General features: G+C 41.9%; 1 protein-coding gene across 1 annotated transcript in view; it reads left to right on the plus strand.

The window, feature by feature from the left end:
- The window catches only part of SAG (S-antigen visual arrestin), a 44,801-nt gene extending 42,177 nt beyond the window's left edge, over positions 1-2,624 (plus strand). The window contains exon 16 of the mRNA XM_088458201.1: positions 1,463-2,624. Within this exon, the coding sequence (XP_088314327.1) occupies positions 1,463-1,565 (103 nt within the window). The 3' untranslated portion in view covers positions 1,566-2,624. The remainder of the gene's footprint in view (positions 1-1,462) is intronic.
- The last annotated feature ends 9,588 nt before the right edge of the window (positions 2,625-12,212 follow it).

Genomic DNA, 12,212 nt, shown 5'->3' on the forward strand with positions numbered 1-12,212 from the left:
GTAAATAATGGTCTTAGTTTGGATATATAGGGCTTTATGAAATGCTGGGATATCCATGTGGAGTTGGCAGATAGGAATTCAACACACTGGATAAAAGAGATTAAAAGAGGTCAATGGAGGAGAGATAAATTTGGGTGTCACTTATATAGAGATGGCAGTGGAGGCATAAAAAGCATATTAGTTCATTAAAAGAAAAGTTATAAAGAGAAAAAGCAGAGGGCCAAGAACAGACCATTGACGAAACCTAACAGGTAAAGGAAGTGAAGGAGTGGGTGCCAAACTTAGAGAAAGGGGGAAGGTTCAGAGATGAACCAGGAGCCCACAGTGCCACAAAGGCCAAAGGAATGAACGGTGCTCAAGAGAAGAGGGTGACCAGCCAAATGGCAAGTAGCAGAATGGCTATGGAAGATGAGTAGAGAAAAGTGACCCTTTGACTTGCTGTGGGCAGATTATTGGTTACCTTGGTGAAGTGTGGATGGAAGAAGCCTGATTTAAAGAGGTTTGAGAAGCGAGTAAACAGAGGGTTAGGTAGTTGTAGAAAAGCATCTTAAGTGGTTTTAAAGCAATACGGAGGAGAGAAATTGGAGAGTAATTTGTTTGAAATTCACAGTTAAACATTGGCTCTTGTAGATCAATTAGCAAATGTTTGTAAAACAGGAATGTGCCTGTAGTGAGGTCAAGAGTAAAGGGGTGATTGTTTTGTAGTCAAGCAATGGGGGAGGGAACATGGAAGTTTGGGTGAATGAGTTCATCTGGTTAGGTTGTAGGGAAGAGGAAGAAAGTAGTGTGAAAACCTTTTCCTAAAAAACAGAAGAGAAATAACTGGTGTTGGATAGAGGAGTGGAGGAGAATGTGGGAGTGCAGTCTTGTATCTGGGAAAAAAAATGAATTCTTGATGAATTGTGACACCTTTAGCCACATGCGTAGTTTACATTAATCATGAGAATGAGTGAACATTGGACTTTGGCATTGTTTGTATATTAATTTTTTCTTTAGAATGGGCGAAGTGCATCTACAATTGCACTTGTCTGCCAAAGAGTTTATGATGGGACTCAAGTTACACTAACATAGAATTGACAGTGACATTATTATTGCATGACTTTAGCCTTGATCACTGTTGCCATTGTTTCTACTGTACCTCCGGTATCATCTGCTAAGTAAACAGGGTGGAGGAGGCACATGTTTAATTTTTCTTTTGCCTGAATAACTTCTATATTATATAATATGATAATATTATATTAACTTTTACACTAAATAAAGAAATAAGAAAACACTCTGTTGAATGTGGAAGATTTGGAAAGTCCATGTTACAGAGGACATGATTATTTAGTGAAGTTCATTACATTTATCACAAAGCTATTGTGCCTTATTATGAAATGTGCACTAAAATGTGTAGAGAAATAAATTGTTCATAAAGCTGTTGTTAACATAAACCTCTTTCCTCATTTCCTTTGTCACACAGCGAGCAGGATGACGATATGGTGTTTGAAGAATTTGCGCGCGACCAACTTAAGGATGAATTACAACAGGAAGATAAGGAGGAAGAGGAAGAAGATGAGAAATAAAAAAATAAAAAAAACATTGTCCTGAGATAATACTTTACAAATAGCAATTCCACCTTGGGTGTTATAATACTAATGGAAACCTTGAAGGGTAGGAACTTGGTACACTTGAATTAATATTAATGGCTGCATGGTCTGTGCATTTGTGATGGAGATTGTAAACACACCAACATCAGTTACACCATCAACATTTGCAGTAGCTTAGAGTCTGCTCTAGCTACTCTCCTCTAATCCAACTAAACATGGCTTCTAAAGCATTAAATTTGAAACTGGGAATGCTGCACTGTTTGCAGACTTACATGAAAATTCCCCATTTTATGATCACTTTAGAATACCTCCCGGTCTCCACCCTGAAACGCCTAGAAATCGCAAACCCCTTCTTAAGTGCTAGCGATTCTGTACATAATTGGAAACTGCATCACACACATTGGTTCGCCCATGTGCAGTGAGGGTGTTTGAGACTTTTTGTGCATGCACACTAGCAAAACCTCACTCAACTGCATAACTATCGGCACTGCGTCTATCTCTAAATCAGGCCCATAGACACATCATTAGAAAGTCTTACACACTGATCAGCACACTCATCTCAAAATACGTTCTCTTCTGCTGTTAGCATTCTAATTGGTTAAAGTTTGTTCTAACCTAGACCATTTTAAAACTGGGGACATTCAGTTGAGCACCAGATAAATACGTATATGAGTAAAATGCTTAGGCCCTAGTCAAACGCATCTTAAAATGACTCAAAGGTGACTGTATTCTGTCTATTACTTTAATTGCTTAATTTCTGAATCCTGGAATGTCATTACATAGTAGTATAACAACTAACGTGTTTTGTTATTTGCCATTCTGTTCCCAGTACTCCTGATCCATAGCCCGAGAGGACCTTGAACATTAAATATTGGTTAAAATCCTATATCTGTTTGCATTTACCCAGATAATACTGTACCTTGTATTCCTTAGGGTGTACTTTCAGAATTGTGAATTAGATTGAAGAGGACAATATTGATCTTAAAAATTATTAAAGTTATAAACACATGAATTAAATCTTCATAGAATTAGAAAGATTGTAGAATTATTGGGATGTGAAGAGTTGTGTGATAATGTACATTTCAAAGAAAAACAATAAATAGCTAACATTTCACAGTCAAAAACATATTAATAAGGTATGATAATTGTGTCAAATTTGTAATGAAAATGTATTTAAGATATTTAAAGAATGTGGACAGAACAAAATTTATTTAGCATTCAGAAATACTAAACATATTAAATGAATGGAAAAAAAACATTCTGGGCCAAATGTAACGGTGAGAATTTAGAAAATTTGATAGTTTAGCAGTAAGCTCTCACATTGGTTGAGTTTTATCTTCAAAATGGGAAACATCTGAATGAGAGTTTAAATCGTGAGAGTTTTTTAGTCTAAAAATATGCGAGTTTTCATGTTCTCGGACTCTATTGCATTGGCCGAGTTTAAAAAGTGTGAGAGTTTTCTGCTAAATGCTCACATTTTCTAAACTCTCACCCTATTACATTTGGCCCTCTATGTTGACAAAATGAAGGTCTGTGTTTTAAACTCAGATTCTTTATTAGTAATGTCTATTTGTATAGCATCACCAAAATACAACTGAGAATATTTGTAGTTCACACCAGTCTCTTCCCATTTGACCTTACAATCTAACTTCTTTCTATTTTACAGAGTAGAAACATAACCTTGTAGTATTTTCTTGGGGTGTGAGATAAAAACAGTATCTCCAGATCTTTGGGGAACCAATTCTAACTCCATATGTTTCTTTTATACTTCTTTTTAACTCCTAATGTTCTGTAGAAATTTCTAAATATGAAAATCTATGAGTAGAATGTTTCAAGACAAAAATAAAGAAACATCTACTTTCACAAATTAGGAAACACGTCTAATAACTTATGGGTATTCTCTTAGTTTTACAAATGAGTAAGAGTGCTTGGTCAACCTGGATGTATTTGTAATGATAAACAGCATAATGATGTACTTAATTGTGTCAGATAAAAGAACCATAATTGGCCCCAGGTAGCCAAAAGTAATTAAACAACACTGTCAAACTGAAAGTATTTTTAATAATAAAAAAAGAAAAACATTTGAGCTTACTGAGTTTCAGGAATGAAGAATAATAAGCTCCATCCTCCTACTGAACAGTGAAATATGAATTTAATAACACTGAGCAGCAACACAGCTGCAGAAACTGAAGTGTTCATGATTCAAACTTTTGGAACATTTCATTTATCTTTAGATCTATTTATATGAAGCCCAAAATGTGACCTTTATCATCGATAGAGCCTGCTGGATTAGGTTATTTGGTAGAGAGTTAGACTGAAGACCTAAAAGTCCCTGGTTTGACCCCAGGTTTGGCTAGAGATGAGCAGGTTCGGTTTCCTAGAAATCAAACCCACCTGAACTTACAGTTCGGATTCCAAAATGAGGCAAAATGTCATTTTCTCAGCTTCAGATCTCACGTGTTTTGGATTCAAGTCCCTCCCGTGGTGGTTCAGGCACCATTTCACAGTGGATGCCTTATGGAGAGCACAGTGCATGCACACATTCCAGAGCTCCTTCATACAGGGCAACAAGCAGCATTATATTCTTCACTGCTACACACACACAGCCCCAGAGCTCCTCCTAATATACAGAGCAGACAGCATTATATCACATAGTCCCCAGACCTCCTCCTAATATACAGGCCAGGATTGTATTCCTTTTCTACTGGTGCACACAGCCCCCAGAGCTCCTTCTAATATACAGGACAGCATTAAATACTTTTTTTTACTGGGGCATACAGCCCCCAGAGCTCGTCCTAATATACAGGGCAGCATTATATTCCTTTTTTACTAGTGCACACAGCCCCCAGAGCTCGTCCTAAAATACAGGGCAGCATTATATTATTTTTTTACTGGTGCACACAACCCCCAGAGCTTCTTCTAATATACAGGGAAGCATTATATACTTTTTTACTGGTCTACACACACAGGCCCCAGTGCTCATCCTAATATACAGAGCAGCATTATATTCCTTTTTTACTGGTGCACACAGCCCCCTTTGCTTATCCTAATATACAGGGCAGCATTGTATTCTCTTTTTTTGCTGGTGCACACAGCCCCCAGAGCTCCTCCTAATATACAGGCAGCATTCAATGGCATTAACCTTTTATTGGTGCGCTGCTGTAATTTAATTGCCCACCATGCAGTCCAGAGCCCCTAATACAAGGGCAGCCTTAACCCTTGGTGCAAATGAGAAAATTGACTGTGAAACAATCCTTTGCAAGAGGAAGCAAGAATGACAGCTGTCATCTAGTTGCACAGCAGATCACTTAAGCAATGATGTCTATGCTAGTTTTAGATCTGCATCCAATATCTGCTATTAATGCATCTGGTTTTAGACAGTTAATTGTGGTCCTGTGTCCCCTCTACCAAATTCCGTCTTGGTTCCCAGGGCTGGATTATAGGGGGGGCAGATGGGGCGGTCTTCCAGGGGCCCCCACACATTAGGGGCCCCCACATGTGGCAAACTTACTACCCTCTCTGCCCGGCTCCAAAACCCAACATCAGCGACAGCACAGTCACAGATGGACCGTGGCTGATGATAGAAGCCCCACCCCCTCGCTAACATACTGCCGCAATTCGCAGGTGTATGGGTAGGGGACAGAGCCTAAAGTTGTGAATTGCCCACCCCCATCAGAAGCCTGCCTGATGCTGCTGCTGCAAGTCTGCGAAAACAGGTTAGTGTGTGTGTCTGTGTGCTTTCTGTCCCTCCCTCTCTCTCTCTGTCTCTCTCTCTGTCTCTCTCCCTTTATCTCTTCCCTCCTATCATTTCTCCCTCCCTCGCTCTCTGCCTTTCTCCCTCATGACCTCTCTATCTCCCTTTCTCTCTCTCCTCCCTCTCTCCCTCCTTTTTTCTCTCTCTCCCTCTGTCCCTTCCTCTCTCCCTCTCCCTTACCTCTCTCTTGTTTTCTCTCTCTCCCTCTATTTTGCTGTCCCCCTCCCTCTCTATTTCTCACTCTCTTCCTCTCTCTCCCTTTCTCCCCCCTCTCTCTTTCTGTCCCCCATCCTTGGGCGGGATGCACGATGAAACACATTTGGCATGCAAAGCAACCTGACGCTTTTTGCATGACGGCATTAGCTACACTGGTATGCATGACAAACACTGCAAAGGACCGCTCTCTTGGTGAGAGAGACCCTTTCTGCTGGAGGGACTTCTGGGTCTATGACCCAGAAGTCCCTCCAGCATTCTTCTGCACATACACAGAAGAAAACATGCACTGCAGGGGGTGTTGGGAAGAATCCAATTGGATCCCTCTCACAGCACTCTCCCGATAGAAGCTTATAGGTGCATATGAGAAATGCGGTCAAACCCACATTTTTTGGGGTTTGACCGCATTTCTACCTTTGATGCATCCTGCCTCTTGTCTCTGCCTCCCTCTCCCCCTCCCTCCTTCTCTCTCTCTCTCTAATGCCCCACTCAAAATCCTGCGTTTGCCCCTGGCAGTGTACTAGATAATGTCAGCTATGCTGCCGGCAGTCAGTTCCCAGCAAAGTTGCAGACATGATGTAGTATGCTGCGACCTTGCAGGCCAGTGGAGAGACCAGAAATAAGGTAAGGGACATAGAAGTCACTTCGTGAGACCGTAGAAGTTTTATTGATAAGGCCCCCACAACTTAGTTCCCCTGGGGCCCCACAAGCCTTAATCCGGCCCTGTTGGTTCCATTTAACCAGAAAAGCAATTCCTTGTCTATACCAGGACATTGAAAAAAAACGAATTGTTGGCCTCCAAAATGCCATTGTACCCACTATCCACTAAACCACAGATATTTGTGGACAAGTGGTAGTGGTCAAACTAAAGATTACATGACTGTGACAGCCCACTGTGTGGGCATATCGCCTTGAGCAGCAGCAGTAAATAACACAAAACACCAGCTCATTCACAGGCACACTACTCTCTGTATCACCATGTTCACTAAGAGGCATACTGTGTGTCATCCTGTTAGAAAAGCTAAGGGTTGTCACAGCAAAATGGCTTACCTTGCTAGGACTCTCCTCAGCATCTATTTCTGATAATGCAACAAATATTGTGAGAGTATTACAACTGTTTAAATATGAACATGTCCCATGTTTTGCGCACACAATCAAATTGATGGTACAAAATTTTTTAAAAACGACATGTGTGTGCAGGAGATCATGTCTGTAGTCAGAAAAATTTAAATTTAAAAAATGTAAACCCTTTATATGCTTCAGTGATGGAGGAACAGCAACAAGCCATACAAACCTACACAACTAGCCATGATATAGGAAGAGGAGGGGAAATGTACCAGCACAGAAGAGAATACTTTCCATGTTATCCAAGGTGCTGAAACCATTTGAAGTAGTAACCTATGAAGTGAGTTCAGACAATGCCAGCTTGAGTCAGGTGATTTTATTAATTAGACTAATGGAAAAGCAGCTTGAAAAACTGAAGGAGGAGATGAACCTAAGCTAAGTATGTTGAACTTGTAGATCAAGTTCTTTATTCGCTACACCAGGACCAAAGAGTTGTCAACATCTTGAAATCGGATAACTACATTTTAGCAATCAAACTTGATCCTAGGTTAAAGTTGTAATAGTGTCTTTCTTTTCAACTGACACAGATCTTAAGAGATGCAAAGAGCTCCTTGTGAGCAACATGATAAAAAAATTGTTCTGTATGTGAGATGGCACTAATAAGGAAATATGTAAACATAAAACACTAAAATAGTCAATACTTAAATTCTCATGTTGCTCTGGTCTGCCTCTGGTTCTCAATAACTGTATGTGACCCTCATGACAACGGTATGTCAAAACAAAGTAATGAACAACAAGAACACAGGTTACATAAAAGTTTAGATGATAAAATGAATTTCAGAGGTGTATTATAACAATAGTATTCATTAATAGGTGTGTAATAGGCATACCCCACTCACAATCACAGTGGGTATAGTCAAGCACATCAAGGTATCTTTAAATTGTTTCAATCTTCATTCTATCCTTTTCCAAAATGAAACCAAATAAAAACACAGATGTACCCTACTCGCAGTCAGCAAGTCTTATTACATGCATGGCAAAGGTATCTTTAGGGAGGGATATGGGACAGATAATCCTTAATATCCTCCTTCTCCTGAACTCCAGCCAGGGGCTTGTCACAAAAGTTGCGGTTTATTTGCTACAATGAAAAAGGAACAGTGATCATTTTGATCAAGAAAATGTATTACCATATATAAAAATCAGAAAACAACTATTTCTGAAAACAATAAACCAACTACACAGGTTCAATTAATGGTCATATGTGGATAAATAGATGGTAAAAAAGGGTAAAACCTGAAGAAATTGTTTGCAGAGTCTGGATCTCTGCAGCCAACCAATAAGCAGTCCACAGTGTCCAGTAACAAATCCAGTAGTCCACCCCCTGTCACAACACGGGCTTATTACCTCTGTCGTTGGATCACTTGCCACTCCTGTGGCCAGCCAGCTCGCTCCTTGAACTCAGTTATGCATTTACTACCATCAGGGCCACCATCAGGGGGGGACACCCAGCACTCCTGTACTGGGCCCGGACAGCTGAGGGGCCTGGCTGCCGGCAGGCAGAATTAATTGCTAATGTATCACCCTCATACAGGACATCTGAGGCTGCTAAGTGCTGGCTGGACTGGAGAGTTCTATGAATGAGTCATCACACACAGCTCAGCAGTGTGTGATGACTCATTCATTAATGAACTCTCCAAGCAGCACTGCATGATCTTCACACACATACCGGGCACCAGTGTCCTGCTTCTGAATCAGGAGCAGCTGCAGGTATTAAAGTTAGGAACACTGGGCTGGGTGGGCCCCCTCTCACAGACAGAACCCCATCAAATACAGTAAGTTACTTCACCAATCACCTCTGCCTCCATAGTTGCTCCACCCACAGAAATGTGGGAGAATAACTGTGGTGCACACACAGAGTTGCCTCTCCCCCCTCCTATACTATCTACCCTACTGTCCCCTGTACTATGCCTGAATCCTGCCTCTGCCACCTTCCCCCCTCCTATAGTATCTGCCACGCTGTCCCCTGTACTATGCTTGATTCCAGCCTCTGCCACCCTGCCCCCTCCCATACAATATGCCCCACTGTCCCCTGTGCTATTCCTGAATTCTCCTTCTGTCCCCCCTTCCCCAAATCTCTATTTCTGTACTCTCCCCATATGTGTCCCCATATCTGTGCCATATCTGTGCCCGTTCCCTGTGCCTTTGCTCCCTCTCCATATCTCTTGCTCTGCCCGCTTCACATTTTTGACTCTGCTCCCTTCCTATCTGTGTCTTTGTATCCTTTACCTAAGTATGCCTCTCCCTATATGCACCTCTGTCCCTTTTTACCAAGGTGTGCCTCTCCCCAAGTTTGCCTCCGCCCCCTTGCCATGTCCATGCTGTATTCCACACAACATAAAGTAACTGAACTTCCGGCTTTAGGCTTTTCTCATTTGAAATAATATTCCTTTATTCCTTTTCAATCTTTAAAGGTAAATATTCAAATTTTTTTTAAAACCTACTGAGATATATATGTATATACACACACACGCTCCCCTTCCCACCCCCAGTGCTCAACTACACACCTTTGCATCCACCAGGCCTTTGGGGTGGTAAGCAGTGTCGGACTGGGGCATAAAGGGCCCACAGGGGAATGCAATGACAGAGGCCCACTGAAGGGGCATGACCATGACCAGCCTTTTGTAGGTATGATCATCCCCATTAAATAATACCAATAATCTATTACACTTTTAATATGATACCAATAATCCGTGCCCACTTTTATTATAGTATTCTGTGCTCTGTTTTATGAAATGAGCAATAATCCGTGCCCCCTTTCTAAAAGTATAAATAATTGGTGACCCTTTTATTATAGTAGTCTAATAAAAGGGGCACCAATTATTGCTTATATATAATATACATAGTTAACACACACACACACACAACACACACACACATATGCTGAGTGTGTATATATATATATATATATATAGTGTACACATACTGGGCTTCATTAAGAGCCGCTCGTTAGCGGCCGCTCGTTCATTCTGAGCGATGTTTGCACAACTGCGCATGCGTACGGATTGTAATACGCATGCGCGAACCAGTCAGTGCGGCCGAAAATCGTTTGTTCGCTAAATAGCGAATGCCTGCTATTCTGAGTGACAGAATGAGGCGTATGTGGGTGGTAACAGGGGAAGGTGTTTGAAAACGGGGAGTGCAGATCAGAACGCAGGCGTGCTTAAAGGTCAAAACGGGCATTTTAAGGGTGTGCATAATTAATACAGCAGCGTCATTGACCACATCACTTGGTTATTTTATAGTCAGAACTGCTCGTAAGATAGCGGTAGGAAAAACCAACCACAAGAATAGCGAGCAGTTCATTCACCTTTCGTTGTACTCGATTAATCTATTAAATAGCGGACATGACGTAGGATGGGCCAGGGGGCGTATTTTTCCAAATAACGACCGCATGTTTTGTTCGCTCGTTCAGACATAGAGGCGTCAACAGACCACAAAGAGCGAACGGTTCATTTAAATAGCCACCCCCTTTATCAGAACGACCGTCCGCAAATAGCGTCCGGCTCTGAATCAGACCCTCTGTACATAAACAATCATGTACATAGAACACATGTATATATGCATAGCATGCATACACAACTAACTATACATAGAATACATATATAGTATACATATACATTGTATACATAGACATGCATACATACATAACATACAAACATGCATGCATGCACATACTGTACATATATAATACATACATATACATTGTATACACAGACATGCATACATACTGTACTTATACATAGCATATACATACACATAGCATACATATACATACATATATACATACATACATAGTATACACATGCATACATATAATTAGTATACACATACACATAAACATGCATACATATACATAGTATACACATACATAGTATACATACATATATAGTGTATATTCTATATACATACCTAGTATATTTAATCTATTTTTTAGCAGGAATAAAATCTATACTGTACATGGAATAGGAGGCTGGCAGGGAGAGGGTTACAAGACAAGAGGGCCTGTTACATTCCAGAGATGAGGAGGATTCCAAGGATTGGGATGCAGAGAAAATGGACATGTGTAGTGGATTGGGGGGGGGGGTTTGGGGTGTTGCACTTATTAACTTATTTTTTTATTGTCCTATGTTACCTGAAGCCATTCTCATGGCAGGTGACTGGAGAGAGACATTTGCTGCAAGTGCAAGGAGACATGAAGCAATCCATGCTGCACACTACTATATAAAGCAGCTTCCAGCCAGCCTCACACTCTCTGTAATGTCAGAGTGCTGTGCAGGGAGGAGGAAGCCACAGCCACAGGAGTCCGTGCAGAGAGAGGAGAGGCGGGCGTGTCTAGAAGAGACAAACCTACCTCATTGGTGGATGGTCCTGGGGGAGGGAGCAGCAGCTTACACCAGACGGAACTCTGCAGGCAAGACTATAAACAAAGTAGTGAACAGCGCGGAATGCCGCTGCAGGTGATGTGAGACAGCCCAGTGCAGGGAAGGGGGGTCAGCTATCAGCAGCCGGGTCAGTAACCTAAACAGCCTGCTATAAAATAAACCCTGCATGCGACCTGGTCTAGACCACGCCCACTCGCAAAAGAGGGCGTGGCTATTAAACACCAGGGCCCACCGGGGAAATCCCCGAATCCCCGGGGCCCCAGTCTAAGCCTGGGTGTAAGAACCAAGGTGGTGGGGGGCCCTGCCTTTTTCATTGGTACTGGGCCCCATTATTTCTGATGGGGCCCGACTACCATCCCTGTGAGATGCACAGACTTCAGTATTTCCTGGCCTGCTAGGCCACAAACTACATCAGAGCCTGCCTTAGAGTATTCCTGATTGTAGCAGACAACCAAGTGACTTCCTGAGCCTCCCAGCTCCACCTGATTCTGCTCAGCCTATCCTGGGCAACCCAGGGGTATATCTCCCAGCTGCTGACTCTACCAAATCACCAGTACAATGTCTAACCTCAGTCCCTACTGAGTAAGCTATGCTGTGCTCCTATTGCATTCCTGGATTTAGGTTTGTACAGTTTTGTTCCTATCTGCTGCACGGATTCCTGCAAGTATTCTACACCTGTGTCAGCTATTCCAATGGCTGCACAGGTAATTTCAGCCTGTTCCAGTTATCTGAACAAGTACCACACCTGTGCAAAACATCCACCTGTCTGCTCAGACTCCAGAAGCCAGCTATCAGTCAGTTTGCAAGATTCCTGCATTTCCACTCTGCTAAAGTAAACCTGTAGCCCTGCAGTGCTATTAACCTCTTGGCACCCAGCTCTGATTTAGCATTGTTCATTGTTGCTTCATTGCTGACTCTCCACTGGCCACCAGTAAACTGTTTAACCCTGTCCTTCCTGGATGAAGTTTATCCTTGCTCATGTCGCATCCTGATATTGCAGTTTAGCCTATGACTGCACTAGAGCCTGAGAATCCTGTTTTACATTGTTTACCTGGTTCCTGATTTGTTATCGTATTACCATCCACGCTGCATAGTGTGTTCCTGCTCCATTAATTGCATTCCTGGTATCACTATCCACTATCCATTCCG

Source organism: Taudactylus pleione, unplaced genomic scaffold (assembly GCF_031769625.1).
Source record: "Taudactylus pleione unplaced genomic scaffold, aTauple2 ptg000815l, whole genome shotgun sequence".
Classification (NCBI taxonomy): Eukaryota; Metazoa; Chordata; class Amphibia; order Anura; family Myobatrachidae; genus Taudactylus; species Taudactylus pleione.